We start from the raw sequence: 17,718 nt of genomic DNA on the forward strand, positions 1-17,718 counted from the left end.
CTTATACCTCACTCCAAGTGTTGTGTGGTTCCGACTTATCCGTAGGATCTGTGCGTCTCTTGGGCAACATAAACTTTGGTTGAGGTGCCTCGGCTGATTCCAAGCACCACACAGGATATGTTGGCCTGGAGACCAGCAAGCTCACACAACCAGAGAGTGAATGGTTTCTGGCAACCACTTTTCAGAGAAATACATGGAAAATACACACTGGGACGTTTTCATATATTTTTTGAACCAATATTATTCTTGTATAAAATACATGTGCTGCAAAAATCAGTAGACAGAAGGGACCCTGTCTTAGTCATGAACTGGACACCTCTCATCGAGATGTCAGACAGCTGTGTGGTGAAGCCTCAGCATGCAGGGACCCTCGGTGTCAGCTGAAGTGCCTCCTCTGCTAATCCTTTAAGATGCTTATTATTTATAATAAAAAGCATCCTTGCAATGTATGTATAAATTGGCAATGTTATGGTTCTGCAGATAGCCCCGTCGCCCCGTGGATGAAGTTAGAATGACATTTGTACATTGTGTGCAAAGGCCTTCTACTTGGTGTTCCAGGCATCGTGATAATGTTATGTGAAACCAGAAATGTAAATAGAAGTAGTTTCAGAGAAACTAATTCAACATTGTCACACAAGCAAATATGTGCAAAATGTAACAGCCGTAATGTTGCTGAGCAAAAATAGGGCAATGTAAGAAAAGTTGCAGCTTTGCAACATGGGCCTAACCCAGCCACATAACACATGGCCGTCTCATGAGGGCTTTGCTAGTCTCACCAAGGGACTACCTTTATTCCTAGATCTTTGCTTGAGCCTGCCCACTGAGCAATCAACTGGTCTCCTCAACAATTGGCCGAAGGGGCACCTAGGCATCTCTAAATGGTGATCTGCTGTCTGAAGAGTCCCCAGAGGCAGCCAGTAGGCTGGATGTTCCCCCTGGTGCTGGCTCCATGCTGTTTCCACATTCCAGCCAACAAGGTCTATCGTGGTGGGGTCCACTGACTCAGTACCTGTGACTTTTTATGTGGACTCCGTCATCCTTCAACCAACTCCGGGGGCCTCACCCCTGCACCTTCCTTGGCATAGTCCAGGTTGAAAGCTCTTCTCCTCGTACATCTGTCAATTGAGCCCATTGCAGCCCTCAGGACCACAAGCTTGGTATCTCCCTGAATTCTCAGGGTCCCCACTGTAAGTGCCAATGGCCCAGAGTTTATTGTCAGCAGAGCTCCACAAGGAAAACAGTCTTTGGACTGCCCAAGAGCTTGTTTTGGGGAATTGCCCTCACCCTGGGACTACATTGTGTTGCCTTGTCCCTCTTATTACCTCCAAGAGGCCCCCAGAGATATCAGGCCTCACTTCACAGGCTGGTGGCCCTCTCTGCAGGAGCCCTATCGAACATAGCCACTCCTTGGGCCGTCACTCCCCCTGGTAAAAGATTCCGAACCAAAATGGCTCCCATATTCTCTCACCTGGGCTCCGATCTATGACGAGGCCTGGCCGGTCTTCACAGCGGAAGATCAATGGTGATTGGCCTTCCCTGCTGGCACAGCAAGCGCTCCCAGCACATAAGTTCTGAACCGGACGCGAGCCCTGGGGGAAACTGCTGAGGCCTTCAGCACACCAGTCAGCAGTGCACAGATAACTCCTCCACACCACTACCCAGCAATGCCGTTTGTGATCTTACACACTTTGTTCCACTGACAGCAGGAACGAAGCTTCCCTTCATGTGAGTGGTGCATGGTGTAATTACAGGTAGGTGTTTGCAGGGTTTTGATTTAGGGCAGCCGAGCTTTCTATTCTTGCTTCAGTTCAGCCACCTTGCTAGGCCATGGAAAATGTCAGCTGTGGCTCTTTTTCTACTCAAACTGGTCTCACGCAGTGCATTCTTTGCACGAAGCAGTCCCTTGAAAAATGTTATTCTCGCTTACTTGCTGACGTTCTGCTTATTATGCATCGTGAAAAAATGTGCAAGTTACACAAGCATAATGGAAATTCTTTCAAGGAGATTGTGGGTAGAAATGGGAAAGGCTGTTTTGATTGTTGGAATTACACCCTGACAATTTCTAACTACCAATCATTTAGTTTAGAGTATATATTTATGAATAAAGGCAGGCCTGTGGGTTGCTGCATGGTGTGTGCAGCAAGTGCTGCACTACATTTACGACTTTTTGGGCGATTGATGGGCCGGTGATTCAGGGGAGTGTCTGAGACTCATGATGAATTTTGAGCAAGCGGCATGTGGACTCTAGTTCCGTTTTGTACCTGAAAAGACAAGAGGCCCTAGTTTCTGTTTCACAATTCTACATTTCGAGCGGAATTTGTTATCCATATTTCACCGGCATTGGCAGACACACTAAGAAAACGTCAGGAGCCGTTTCTGAGGTGGAAGTTAGGGAGGTTTGTGCAGAAGGTTTTCGGGTGACTAGCATGCAAGGTGGTGGGTCCACGGAGGGCAATCAGCAGGCAGATGGCATTTGCAATGAGAGGTGTAGGAGAGTCACATCACGGATGAGGAATGCAGATATGCTGCTAAAGGATGCGCAGGTATGATTGAAAATGTTGGATAGAGTGACAACATGGCTACAGGACAAGCCCGTGTCTTGGAATGATGAGAATTGTTCTCATGATTCTGGGGTATTTTGGCCTCTCTTGAAAGGGTGTTGGTGCACAGGACAAGAGCCCAACGACAGAAAATAGAGTCAATATAGTACTGCTTTAATGCAGCAGTCAAAGTGCATTAAAAAAAAAGAAAGGGAACTGTGACTCTGTGCCCAATGAGGTCTGGGCAAGACAGTGTGGGGGGTGGGATCAAGACGTGGCTAAAAAAAAAAAAACATTCTGTAACTTTTGTCGGTCTTTCACCTTAAGGTATGTACATGTAAAATAACACACAACTTAAATGTAAAATATGTGCAACGTAAAGTAATCAGTAGGAAATTCACCATCGTACTTTATGTAACTTCTATTAGAGGTCTGTGTCTGTAACAAGAGAGCCCCAGAATTGAATCCCGGTTGGAGCAGTGGAGAATAGTTAGGGGCATAACACCTGCCGAGCAAAGGCCTGTGTTAGGCCCCTTTAAAGAGCACATACTTCACAGCTCAGCTGGTAACTCCTTTACAAAACCACTCAAAAATAATAAATCTGCGTCATCAGGAAGTGTTAAGTGATTCCATTAATTAAAGCTAATACCCCGAGCTTCCTTTGCATTTACAGATAGGCCCATTGAGCACATTTACATTTCCTTCATGTAAGCAGGCACCCTGGTGAGAGGGCTTGTTTAGATGTCTGCCTGCTTTTGGGTTCGCAACACAGAAGACTCCCTGCCTTACTGTGCAGCTGAAGCATTTCAGCTCTAAGAATTGATTGTGCAGGGATGGGTATCTTTTCACCGAAAGTAGGGAAACTGTTTTCCTTAAATTAAAAAAAGTATGGGTGTGTTGTGCCCCTCCGATCCCACCCACTTCAACCACTGCTTCATGTTTAAATTTCTTTACTGAATTTTATGCATTAAACAAATACAAACATCATCAAGACGAAATGTGCATTATTACATTCCACAACGTTGCAGAAGTGATAAAAGTGTTAACTAAGAACCTTAACATCTCCCCCCTCCCCAAGAAAGCCCAACCCTTCCTCCCACCCCCTCTTCATCTGTAAAGATGCCAGATCAATTATGCTGTGCCTTGAGGGACCTCCTACGGCTGTCCAGTAAGGCTCAATGGTCTCAAATATTTAGGGCAAGTGATTTCATTAAATTCAGAAGATAACAGTGATAAACACGTTTCCCAAAGGGTGGGGAATGAAGCACTCTTATCAACAAGGGAATCCATACCAAGAATGTACCACATAGGAAGCAACCAACCCTTAGGAGTGGGTAGGCAGGTGGTTCCCCAATGTGTAAGAATGTTTTGTAGATACGCCCCCACGGCTAGTGCTATTTGGCGACCACTGCATGATTTGAGAGGGAACATGAGAGCGTTCGGTCAACCCAAAAGAATGCATGCTGTGAACTGGGGTAATTCAGTATCAAAGTGAGTATCTATATCCTGAAGTACTGGCACCCAGTAGGACTTTAACAGAGGACAATCCCACAGTGTGTGGGTCAGGGTGCCCAGTAAGCTGCACCCGCGGGATGTCAAGAATACACTGAGCCATTGGCTCCATGCATAGGGCAAAGAGCAATGGGAAGAGAGGGCAGCCCTGATGTGTCCCTCTCTGTATGAGGAATGGGGAGGAGGTGTAACCATTTACTCAGATAGTGGCTTTTGGGTTGGTGTGTCCACTGAAGACCCAAGCAATGAATCTCTCAGGGAGCCCAAAATGCTTTAGCTTCGCCTTTAAATATGTCCAATTCACTCTGTTGAACATTTTCTCAGCGTCCATTTACATTAGTAATTGCTCGGTGTCGAAACGTTAAGGTTTATCAATTATATGAAGTATGCGCTTGGTGTTGTCCATGCATTTGCGATTAGGAACAAAACTTGCTTGGTCAGGGTAGATCAACCTGGGCAGCAGAGGTGACAGTTGAGATGCTAGGATATCCGTGAACAGCTTAAAATCAACAATAAGGAGGGAGATCGGCCTGTATGAAGCGCATTGCTGTTTGTCTTTCCCCTCTTTGGGAATTACAATAACAGATGCCCCTAGCATTGACCTCAACCACTGCTTTATTGGAATTTTTCCCAGTAGTAATGCAGTGATGTTGTAAGTAAGAAACTAAGTGGCTGATTGCAATGGTGATGAGACTGCCACTGACAGGCTGCAGGTGGCAGTCACACTGCCATCTGCACCATTTTTGCCACCTGCCTCATTAGGATGGCGGGCGGAGGGGTGGTAGGTGGAAAGACCGACCACCATTCAACCGATGGGCTTCTTGACTCTGCCGGTGCGGCAGTGTAGTTGTAGCCCCTACTATGGTGGGGGCACCATCGTAGGGATCAGAATGTCCCTTTCCGCTGGGCTTTTCATGGCGATTCCCCGCCATGAAAAGGCTGGCGGAAAGGGACTTTGGGCCCTCCGATGTGGGCAATTGGCGATATGAGCCCCCTCTACATGTCCCTGTGCCATGTGGCAGGCACCGCAGGTGTCTGCCATGTAGTGCAGGGATGTATAAAGTGACATATTTTTGTATTGCAGCATGTGCTGCAGCCAGCAGCACCTACTGCAATACAAAAGATAGGCATTGAGACCGCCGTGGTGGCTGTCTCATCATAATGCTTCTTTCGGAACTGCCGAAAGTCTGTTGGGCGGTCCGAATTTCCGATAGGCTGTCTACCCACCATCGTAATCAGCCCCTAAACCACAAGAAGGTGACTTTTAAGTTGGCGATGAGGTAGTAGTGAGAGTGCTCAAAAAGCTAATAAGTATTGAGTGAACTGTTATTATTTACACATGTGTGAAATGCAAAATAATAGCTGCAAATTTCAAAACATTTAAGTGAAATTATAGGAAATGCCAATCCAGCATTTTACACATGTTGGTAGTGCTAAATGCAGCTTTGCTTTTATTTTTGGATACTAGAGTGCAAAAATACTGAATATCACTTTGCTGCAAACAGCCACTTGCATTCTGTCTGTTCACTTGTTTCCACACTCCTACAAACTGAATTCACGCAGTGTGGCAAAATTGTGTAATTTCATGCATTTAGATTAACAAGTGTATTGCACCATGTTGGATATAAGCAATATTATGCTCCCACAAATATATTTTGTTTGTGCCAATGAATTAACTGGCACATTGTCTTTTTCACAGTGGATGAGGTTCTGTGGGGTGGCTAGGGATACAGGATACAGGTGTGAAGCCATTTTAGTTCTCCAGCAGACCCCCATTGTTTGCTTTCTAGGCTGCACGCCGCTATATAAAAATTCTTATACAACCATTCATCAAAACAAGATAAGGCACCCTGATCTATCAAGATGAGAGGAGTTTCCCTACACATTCCGAAAATCTTGCTGAAGGAAACCCCTCATCATTTTTTAAAGTGACTCTCACTCACATTTTCTCAGTGGCATGCTTCTACATTGAGTTCTTGACCCAACATTATGGAACATTCAGGTAGGTACATTCTGTGAGCTCTTAATATTGCAGGGATCAGGTAGAATACAATTATCTAGGGTGCAACCCAAGTTATAGCTTTATTAGTGGTTACCCTGGTCAGATTATAATCACAGTGGTACTTAAATTGTACCAAATAGGCGCTGGGTGCTGTTTATTGTTCCTGCACCACAGGTGTTACTGCCACAGGCTTGCCAATGTAGTTCAACTGGACTTCATCAGACCCCCCACCTTCAGGGGCTTATTAATGTCCCAGGGACCACCTCCTCCTACGTGCTTAATATTTGTTAAATAGGCAGCCGGGAGGACCACCACCTCCCCGGGGTTATTATATTTGTAAAAGAGGGGACCCAGGCACCCACCTCCCTCCCGGGGACCACCACCTTCTTGGGACCAACTTCTTTTTGTAAAAATGGGAGAGTTGGCACGGGCCACACATCCTGGGCCATTTTTCGTCCTGGGAACTGCCATCTCTCTGGAGCAGGCCCTAAAAGAAGAAAGGAGGGGCCACACACCCCTGGAGAATGCCACCCTCAGGGCTGGCTCCTGTTATGTCCAAGGGTGCCCACCCCTGGGACATAGCTTTTTGCTGAGGGTTGGCAGGAGCTTTATCTCTCCTACCAAGCCAGGCCAACACTCCCCTTCTAGCAAGTGAGAGCTCAGAAATGCTTTTGCTTGTTGGAGGTGGAGCAGAATTGTTTTCAGACACAGGGACCTGTATGTTTAGCAGCTACTTAAGTCTGAGAGCAATGTTGGCTCCCACAGGATACATATAAAATAATATATATATAATCTACTGGGGGTCGCCAGTAGATAATTACAGTTAGGACTATGTATCCATAGGAAAAGCATATTTTGACTTGCCTATATCTTTTGTGCTGGTTGACGAATCGTCACCATTTATTTTTGTGAAAGTGCCCCAGTGATTCTTGTAGTGCTTGGAATGTTTTGCCGCGGCCTTTGAAGCGGAGGCTGAGAAAAAGGGAGGGTAAAAAAAAGAGTGTTTTCCATGTCAAAGCTTTGAACACAACTACAGCCCGAACCACTGGACGGAATAACACTGAATTTGGCAGAAAGGAAGATTTGGTTACTCAGATCACGTTTCCACTTATTTGGTGTAAATTCCTTCAGAAGTTGTTGATAAATTGAAGGAAAACCAAATAAGGGTATCTGCGATCGTGGCTAATTCACGAAGAATAACAAGCTCGCCTAGTGAAATGCAAAGCTCTGATTGGCTGCCAACAATTCAACCAGGAAGTATTTACAGCCATCTGGGACTCGGCTTCAACTGAGTCCCCCCCAAAAATTACAAAAAAAACCAAAAAGGGGGCAAGGTAGGATTACCCTGACCCCCAAGTCTAGGTCTTGGGGCTCCCAGAAGGACATTGGAAGCTTAAAAAACCATTTTTGTTAAAAATAAAAAATTGATACAAATTTCTGAAATTTGCTAATTAATGGCAGAAAAAAACAAGCACAATCTTCCATGCTTTTATTTAATTAAGCACCTCGATGGACCAGTTACTGGGGGAGTGCTTAATATATTCAATTAAAGGAAGGGGGCACACGTGCCCCCCCCCACTATGGGCATTTTTATTCCCCGGGGACATCACACTCCCAGTGCTTATTTTAATTGAATGCGTGGTTCAAGTGGACCACCCATGCCCGAGGACTATCACCTCCCCAGGGCTTTAAATAAAATAAATAGGTAAACCACGGGACTGAGCCCCAGAAATCACCACTTCTCTGTGTTTTTGTTCAATTAAATGCAGGTGCCACATGGACCTCACCCTTGAGCCTCGGGGACCACCACCCACTGGGGCCAAATCCAAGAAAGAAGGAGGGTGATGCATCCCATCTCCTGGAGCAATTCTTGGTCCTGGGGACTGCCACCCCCTAGGTCCACTTCCTGCTATGCCCCAGGGTGGCCACCCCCGGGACACAGCTGTTTACTTTTGCTTGGCGGGAGCTCACAGATCTCGCGAAGCAAAAGCAAACACTACGGTTCCAGCGGATAGTTGCTAACAAAGTGCTCTCACTGCTGGAAGTGGAGGCTTCCGTGTTTTTTCCCTGCCCACAGATTTGTTGGCTGGGAAAGAAATGAAAGTATTGCTCCTGCATGCAAAGAGCTGTCTGCATGCAGCACCAATGCCAGCTTCCACAGGAGATGGTGAACTGGATTGGGCCACAGGCTCCTTGAGGCCTCCGATGGTCCGGTGTGAAAACAGTAGGAAGCAGAAAGAGGCAGAATTAAGGTTAGAAACACATAGGAAAATGCAAGATTAAGATGAAAACGAGCAAAAACGGCAGACTAAAAGTCAGCAATGAGCAGAAAAGGGATGATAAAAGTTTGAAATGAGCAGAAAGAGGCAAGCTAAAGGTGAAAAACAAGCAGAAAAAGGGAGAATCAAGGTCAGAAACAGGCAGAATTAATGTCAGAAATTAGCAGAAAGAGGCAAAATAGAGGTGATAAAAAGCAGAATAAATGTCAGAAAATGACCGTAGCAATCAGAAAGAAGCAAACAAACTGGCAGGACAAGCAGAAAGTGGCAACATAGAGGGCAGGGGCAAACAGAGAAAAGGCAGAAAACCAAATAGAATATGAGTAGAGGAGGCACAAAATTGAGTCAGGAGAGGGTAGCTGACTGCAGACAAGACTGACAAGGGGACCCTCACAGGGGCAGCTGGAAAGAGGAGCTGCTCCCATGCACCATCTTACTTTAAACTGTGTACCCACTGATAGATACACTCATACACTCACACACGAACTCAGACCCACTCACATTTTCATACCCACTCACAGACTCACTGAGAGACTTATACACACACTCACAGATCCACTCAGACACTCATGTACTCACTCACAGGCTGACATAGAGACTCTTTTATGCTCTCACAGACCCCCTCAGACAATCATCCACCCACTCATAGACCTACTAAGACACTCATGTTTCCATTCACAGACCCACTCAGAGACTCATGTAACTACTTGCAGATCTACCCAGAGACTTATGCACCCACTCCCAGACCGACTCCGAAACTCACACACTCACTCACAGATTCACTCAGAGACTCATACTGCTACTCCCCACTGATAGGATGACACAACCACTCACAGACCCACTTAAACACTCATGAACCCACTCACAGAGCTACACGGGCACTCCCACACCCACTTAGACAGCCATGTACACACCCTTTTAGTCGCTCATGCTTCTACTCAAAGACCCCACAATGCACTGTTTATGACCTCACATATTACTTCACTTGTGACAAGTCAGTGACTTCACTGATGACATCTCAAATGATATTACTGATGGCATCATCCAGTTAGTGTAAGTGTTTCGTAATCATTTCTGAGAATTAAAAATATATAAAAGCTACTGCAAAAGTTAAATTACTATTTTTTTTACACTACTGAGAGACACTGTGCAATCGCGGCACCACCGCAGTTCAGTGCTAGAGCTCACCGAAGTTCGACCTCCCATACGTCACTTTCAGCCCATTGAACCACAGAGGCATGAAGAATATGCACTCCCACTTGGTCAGGTGAACACACTTGAGTAATCAGGAGATTCATATCAGTTCTGGACAATGGTACGACTAGTGGGGTGAGGAGAGGTGTCCCAGTCCTTCGGGATCCAACTACGAGGTGGAAGCCATTGAGTTTGCTCAGGTAGCCAAAGAAATGACAGGATTACTCCCTTGTAAGTTCCAACCAAAAAGAACAGCTCATAGCTCAGAGCGAAGAAGGCAATATAGGTGGGATTTAGAGGAAATGCGCAATCTAAGAAGAAAGGGAGATCGAGAGAGAAAGAGAAAGAGAGAGAGAGAGAGAGAAACATAGAAGTACCGCAAGAACGCAGAGCAGAGCGCCCTCCACCTGAGGAGGGCAGTGATCGATACAGAGATTGATTTAGGGACGAGTCTAAGGCAGAATTAGAGAATAGGCTTCCAAATGGGACCCAAAACTCACTAGATCGCAAGCGTAGGCAAAGGGCGGACCAGGAAATACAAGTTCAAGGCAACCTAGTGCAGATTCAACTAAGATGGAGGAGAATTAAAATGGCACCTTTGCGTGCACATGAGGCAAGCAGCGATGAAAGCATCCTTTGCTCCTCCTGAACCCACAGGACAGACAAACTGACCCCTAGGGAGATAGTGGCCCAAGAGAAAGTTGAGATCATCGCACAACCATTTTGCCACCTGCTAGCCTACTGAACTGAAGGAAAGGACCAATGCAATAGACACTAGCTGAAGGAGGAATCCTTCGAACCAGATGACATAGCCATGCAGAAGACCGCATTTGCAAGGAGGGGGAAAGCCCAAATGGAACTTTCCCTACGTGCAGGATTGCCTAAGAAGATGGGAACGCTATACTAGGGAGAGACCAATTGAACTAACCCAAGCCAAAATGTACCTACTACTACAGAAGTGTTCGTCAGGGAATATCCATTTGCCTTGAGCTCAGATGGATAAATAAGGTTAAGGACCTAATTGCCGCCAATGCTGGATGGAGGGGAGAAATGGATCTCATGTTTTGAGAAGAACACTGTGGGAGTAAATCTAACAATAGGCAATGTCAAAAGTCTGCTGAGCAGCCTCATCAGAGAGCAAACTAACAAACATCAAGCATAAGAGAGCCGCATTCAAATCATACATATGGACGGCCCTGAGGGAAATGCTCCCTGACCGTTATGATGTAGGAGGGTAAATGGCAGAAACTATTAAACCTGGGGAGATCATAACTGAGTTTCTGGATAGAATGAGGGAACAATGGGGACAAGAGACAGGACAGCAATAAACTGATACCAGCCTGCAAGTCAAGTTCTTTTATAACATTCTCAAAAAGGGGCTGCCCACCGAGATACAGAGCGGCTTGGACAGCACAGTAGGATTAGATACCAAACCCTGGTGGGAGATACAGGCCCACATATTACACTATCACAGAAAGAAATAGAAAAACAATAGGGGAAAGCAAGAGCAAGCTGAGAGAGACACCGCTAAGTTGATCCAACACAAATTGGAATAGACTGCCCTCGAAGAGGCTGCATTGGCCGTTGCCATGGAGATGGCATCAGTCTTGAAGAGAGCTCAAACACAAAACCCCAAAGATTTTCAAAATAATTATAACAGCCGAAGTCAGGGAAGTTGGCAGCAGCCAAACTTTAAGGAATGTTACTATTGCCACAGAATGGGCCACATGACCGACCAATGCCAACTCAAAGCCTTTATGGAACAAAGATGGATAAGTTTGGGCCAGTCCCTGCAAAACCCCCAGCCAAAAAACCAAGCCCAGGGAGACGCAAATGCACCTTATATATAGCCTTAAAGAAGTAATAAGCCAGCGCAACAGGGATCAGCTAATTGGACAAATTTGTGCCAACAACAGACACGTAACCCAGCCCAACAAGGGCCGGCGCCACAACCACGACGGGGAGGGTTACCTGTCTGGGGAGTCAATGCCTTTGCACCAACGCAGAACTCAAATATGCAGTAAGTCAAAACCCATAATGCAAAATATCAATTTCATGTGCACCTCACAATTCACTATACCAAAACTCAAAAGAAGGACCTATGAGACAATATTAGGAATTCAAGCCTTTACTTGTGTTTGGGAATTCAGGCTGCTGGCTGTGTTTTGTCAATCATGTACACTTACTGTAGTCAGCTATTTAGGGGGCCTGCAGGAGCCTATGCCCCACTCTTCTGCTGAGCCCCCAGTGCGGGGCTGGCTGGCCACACCTCAGGGGAAGGGTAGTCTGGTGAGGGGTGCATAGCGGGTCCAGTCCAAGTCCTTCAACCAGTCCTACAAGTCAATCTTGATGGGTTCCGATTACCAGAACAAAAGGTCCCTATTCTTGGGCCGCGGCCTGGGACCAAAATTGCTTTATGGTGTTAGGCTCCAATAGCAGCACCCCCAAAAGCCAGAAGCCTCCAGCTAATGGACACTCCCTTTAAGTTCTAAGTTTTCTGTGTCAGGGCCTGATTTCCCATATACTTGTGATAGTGAAGTCCCCATGAACCTCCACTGCAAAAGATCAGGCAGGTTGCAATGCGACACTTGGCGCAAAGTAAAGTTGGGAGTGGATGTCTGCCCAAATAACCAACTGTCCCAGTCCAGCACCTTCAATTAGATATATTTTGACATGTTCTGACTTCGCACCAGACTTTCCATGAAGTAATATTCTGTCCTCTCCTTTTCCCTCACACATTTTTAGGAGTATCCAATGCCTGTTTGACGGGTCAGGTCCCTTTAGAATACCAACAGAAGCATGTCACCAGTTAGGAGTCCCTGACCACAGCTGGGAATCGTTGATCCAAATATCGTGGGAAAGACATAGTTCAAGAGAGAGGGGGATGCTGGGAAAAAGAGAGGGTCCGCAAGATCCATCACAGCTCAGTGTGGGATTGCAACACCGGAATAGGCGCACCCTAGTAGCAGGCCTAGCAATCAGCCAATACACAGGACCTTACATACAGCAACTGAAATGCAGTAAGCCCAATCCCAGACACCACAATATCAGAAGCACACGGAGGCTACAGGACATCTTTCCGTCCACTTCAATTTGTTCCCTGATAAAAAATTAGAAAGGTCACATGAGATCTAAGGAAGCGCCCAGAAAACCGATATAAAGAAGCCCAAAGCTAGTTCAAAAAGAAGTCTACAAAAGGGCATAGTCAAGTCATTTGGTGACCCTAGGAAGCGTCACGTTGCATGCCATGTGTTGGGACTATTTGGGTATGCACGTGACCCCAGTGCACGTTGCGATCGCCAACAATATTCAATTGTGACACACCCTTTCCTTATACATTGTCCTGTGCACATGTAGGCCAAAAGACACTACCTGCGCCAATAACAACCCCCCATATATGCATTGGAGAGAGAGAGGATGGCAACGGCCATGAAACCCTAGCTGAAATGTACACCACCCTATGTTCATGCGATTACCTATAAAAACAATTCACCAGTCTAATCTCCCAGCCAGTCATGGGGAAGGGGGAGGCCCAATATCCCATAAAAATGAATGTGTCCCATGAACCTTACTCACTTTCAAAATAGGATACCCCAGCTGAGGCCATATTCCAGTGCCTCACTACACAATGCCAGAGTAAATGTGGAAAAACCACACTTATAGAAAAGCACAGGAACCTCCAAGGAAAATGACGGCACATGCAATGATACACTGTTGTCAAAACTAACCAATGAACATAGCTCATATTTAATAGGTTGGCTATCAAACGTCCATGTGTGCCACCTGTCCAACAGCCACATCAACACCCTAACAAAATCTACAGTATGCGAATAGAAAGGTACAAACTGTATCTTGAACTTTTAGTTTGAACTTTGAAATGAATAAGCATCAATCACCAGAGGACTACAGTCGTCTTCCCTGGGTCCATCCTGGGACCCAAAATGTTTAATAAGTTTTGTATTGTTACAATTATATGTACTCTCTGTTTGCTATGAATATTTTTGCATCCATTCATCCTCAAAACACTGCATAGTCTAATGGAGTCCACCCTGAAGCTATCACCTCAAATGCATACGAAGTTCTCCCATATTACTTATAATTACACCAAACCAAACGCTTGCACTCCACATGCCCTCTTACACAACATGTAGTATCAGCACTTGACTGTCGTGGGCTTCAAGACACCAGCCAAGTCATGTTACGTCCATTCTCTGATACAGCATGCAGTAAGCGCAGACAGGATTTACTTATCCTACGATGTAGCACTCAAAAATTGCAAAATGCCTTCTCAATCTATGCTTATGTAGCATTAGGGCCAAGATTCAAACCAACAGAGTAGAACCCAATAGAGTAGTAGTAAACCTGAGCTGATACAAGACCAACCCCACAGCATTGTACCTTTTTACCGAGCCTAGTGACATTCAAACTGAGCTAGATAGTATGCGCTGGAGGGGCACCATAGGGGAGGATACTGTTTGGCCCCAGGACTTTCCAGAAAAGAGACTCTTTGAGGTAGCAAAACCACCTAATCAATGCACTAACACATCTTATCCCGCTTCCATCTATGGTCCCAGAGTGGCCCTTTGCATTTCTGGGGCTGTCTTCTTTAACCCCTTCCAGGCTGATGACGAGCTGGGCTCGTCATGGCGTAGCCTCCTCGCACGCTGATGACGAGCCAAGCTCGTCACCAAAAGTGCGATTTCGAAAATCTCAGCGCGCTAGCGGAATTCCGCTAGCGCGCATGAGGTTAATAACAAATGTACCCCAGACATGGAGTTTCAGTGTAGGCTCATCGCCTTGATGATACAAAAGGAAATGAGTCTCGTAAAGGAGGGTTGAACTGCAGCATAGTTATGCCATGTCAGGAAATCTGGGATACTGATCCATGAATAATTATTTGATTCACACCTCGAGATGAATGCCATGCGATGACTATACGCAGATGTAGTAACAGGTTAAAGTCTGTAGAATATTGGGACAAAATGTCTCATTTAAAATCATGTGTGGCTCACACTCACCATGTCTTCTTTGCCTCCTTTAATTTTGTACGTTGCCCATGACTTGCCATCGTTGCTATATGCAATCTTATATGACTTGATGTATTCTGGACTTCCGATCCTCTTGGCTCCTTGTGTTATAACTCCAGTAACCCTCATTTTTCGTTGTAGGTTTATCTGCAGCGCCAAAGGGAAAGTTGTCAAACCTCGATTTCTCATTATAGGCAGTGTTTACAACCTGGTCATGTTCAATAAATCTATACGCTTCCCTCGGAGGAGAGCAATATTTGAGAATAAATCAGGCATTTCCTATCAATCACAAATGGGAGAACTGTCTACACCAATGATCAAATAACCAGAGGCATTATTTGGGTAGAACGTAGCTTTCAGCTATTTGAGAGTCAATTAAAAAAGCTTGGCATTACTGAGTAAATTACGTATTGGGACACATTATAAAAAGAAACATGCCAATGGTTAACAAGCAGACAAAAACTAACCTTAAAATGCAAACAACTATATATATATATATATATATATATATATATATATATATATATATATATATATATATATATATATATATATATGTTTTTCAAAGAGTTCGATAACCACCAAATCTTATGACAGATGGTGATTTGTGGTAAATTGAATGGTACTCTATATATCAAGGTAAGAAGAAAGAAAGACTAATTGGACCTGCTGAATTTTGAATAGCCATGAACACAAACCTCTAAAGTTTAAAATGGCATCGTAAAATATATGTGCGTACAAAGCTGCTTAAAATGTGTTGAAAGAATATATTGCTTTACATTCTCGTACAAACAATCACAATGGTTCAGACAGAACTAATTTGTAGCTAAGATATTGTGTAAGAACAGTAACATTCATGTAATTAGTACCATATACAAAAATAATACAGAGTTTCAAATAGTAGGTTCTGGTGGAAAGAGCAGATTTTATTCACAGCATAATTCGCATTTTAGAATCAATGCTTGAGAGAAGTAAGTGATTAGTGACCCCCATGTGAGGAACAGCCAAACTTGTGAGTGAAAAAGTAGTGAAATATATCGCTATGTTGGTATGTAAACAACCACATATTTCTATTCCATCAAAACGGGCACATAGTTGTCTTTCAACACATCATTTATGAAATGACAGGTGCATTGCTTGCAAAGAGGGTCGAAAGCGTTTCGATCCTACAATGGATAAAAAGGTCTCTTCGGGAATTGAGATAGCTTGAGAAACGTATGAAAATGCAAAGTACAGTTAGGGTAGGGGAACTACTAAGAGTTTAGGCCAACTGAATGCGAGAATAAAGAGATACCCACCTCCTTTTGACCTAGAATAAATCCAGTTAGTACAACAGGTTGTGAATTACAGCATGCAAAGTGGTGAGAATTCACCCAGGGGCGGTTCCTCCTTGTGGGCGGAGGATCGCCGTCCCACTGTTTCTCGCAGTGCGAGAAGCAGAAACATAAAATTGTATTTTAAATACATTTCATGTTTCTGCTTCTCGCACTGTGAGAAAGCAGAAGGCAGGGTTTGTTTGGGGGCGGTCCTGCTCGAAGGCAGGGGAGAAGTGGCAAGCCCACAGTTGTGGGTGCTCACTGTTTGGTCGGCTCCAGGGCCCATCAAACCTGTCATCCGCACTCTGCATTTTCTCTATGTAGGCTGCATGCTGCCTACATAGAGAAAATGGCCACCCCATAGACCCCAGTGGGGTTGGTAACAGCCAATCACAATGCTGCCATTGAAGCATTGTGATTGGCTTAGGGGAGGGGAGGGAGGCTGCCTGCGGCTGCTTCCTGTTGTAGACAGTGAGGACTACACAGACAGACGACGTGGGACAAGACGGCAAAGGTAAGTTAACAACTTGTCTTTTTTTTATATTATACCTCCCCCCGTATGCCCCCCTCCCTATGCGTCCCCCACTCCCACCCCTCCAACCGCGAGTCATACCGTCGGTGACTGAATTCACCAAGTGCATAGACCAAATCAAATCAGATTACATTCTCATGGTACGATGCATAATGGTAATTAGAAAAAAATGAATTAAGCAAGGGAAGTCTTTCCATAGAGAAATATACGATCCTGATTGAGGGTGTAGCAGGAACACACTCGCGATAAGGAACACACGGCTCAAAGATCCCAATGGAGTGATTGTGGGCAAGAAGCTGGTCCACGGAGCAGCTCTGCAATGAGAGGGGCAGTTAGCTGAACATGCGGCAACAGTGAACTGCATCCTTGGGGGCATACCAGTGATAAATATGGCTGCTTGTGAGAGTGAGGTTTGAAGACTAGAGCATACCATGTCCATCTGATGGAGAATACAAAAAAGGTGTGGAAAACATATGTGTTACAGATGCAACGAGCAATATTAGAGGAAAAATGAGAGACCAATAGTGTCCGACCCCTCAAGGAAAGTCCGACGAAGCCAAGCAAGGATGAAACAATACAACATGTCCTTTACTAAGCAGTGGAATCTCTTCAGAGGAAAACATTTGTTTTGAAAAATAAAATTTGGGAATAGTCTGAATACTGAAACAATGGATGTATTTAAAGTCCCTTCGGACCCTAACTGTAATATTCCTTGCATGTTTGCCTATACCTCTGGTTTTGGTTCCATTGCTTCTGCTTCCCACCTCTCCCTCTCTGGTCTAATCCCAAAAAAATCTTTGTCCCTTCTACAGGGTCAGAATCATCAGATCCTGCTGACGATGCATAGAAAGAGACTATTCTCAGGTTCTTGTATCGACTCCTGGTCTGTGTCTTGTTGGAAGGATGAGTTGTTTATAGTACATGTCTTGCAGATAAAGGTATGCCTTTTCTTTAGTAAAGTTTTTGATATCTTTAGTGGCCTTATCTCCATACTTGTTGAGTTTCATCTCACTGAACTCAGCAACGGACCTGGCTGTAGCAGGCACCGGGAGTTTTCCAGGTGGGCCGTAGGGGTGGGGGACAGTTTTGTACCCGCGGGGCCGGTTTTGTTACTGGGTGCTGGTTTTGCAGCAGTGCCGCAATATCACCCCCCTGTAACAAAATCGGGAGTGGTGCTTCGCACTAGCCCCCCCTCTCCCGGATCAGTCAAGCAGCAATCTGCCAGGGCTGGTTGCTGATTCCAGTGTGGGTGTAAAATGAACTTATTAAGCCTGCTCTACTCTCTATCAAGTTATCAGCACCTGGGAGCTCTTTTC

General features: G+C 45.1%; 1 protein-coding gene across 2 annotated transcripts in view; it reads right to left on the minus strand.

The window, feature by feature from the left end:
• The window catches only part of EDIL3 (EGF like and discoidin domains 3), a 1,521,395-nt gene that overhangs the window by 398,108 nt on the left and 1,105,569 nt on the right, over window positions 1-17,718 (minus strand). For both annotated transcript variants that reach the window (XM_086960856.1, XM_086960857.1), the window contains one exon: window positions 14,546-14,701. In XM_086960856.1, the coding sequence (XP_086816982.1) occupies window positions 14,546-14,701 (156 nt within the window). The remainder of the gene's footprint in view (window positions 1-14,545; window positions 14,702-17,718) is intronic.

Source organism: Lissotriton vulgaris, chromosome 3_1 (genome assembly GCF_964263255.1).
Source record: "Lissotriton vulgaris chromosome 3_1, aLisVul1.2, whole genome shotgun sequence".
NCBI lineage: Eukaryota > Metazoa > Chordata > Amphibia > Caudata > Salamandridae > Lissotriton > Lissotriton vulgaris.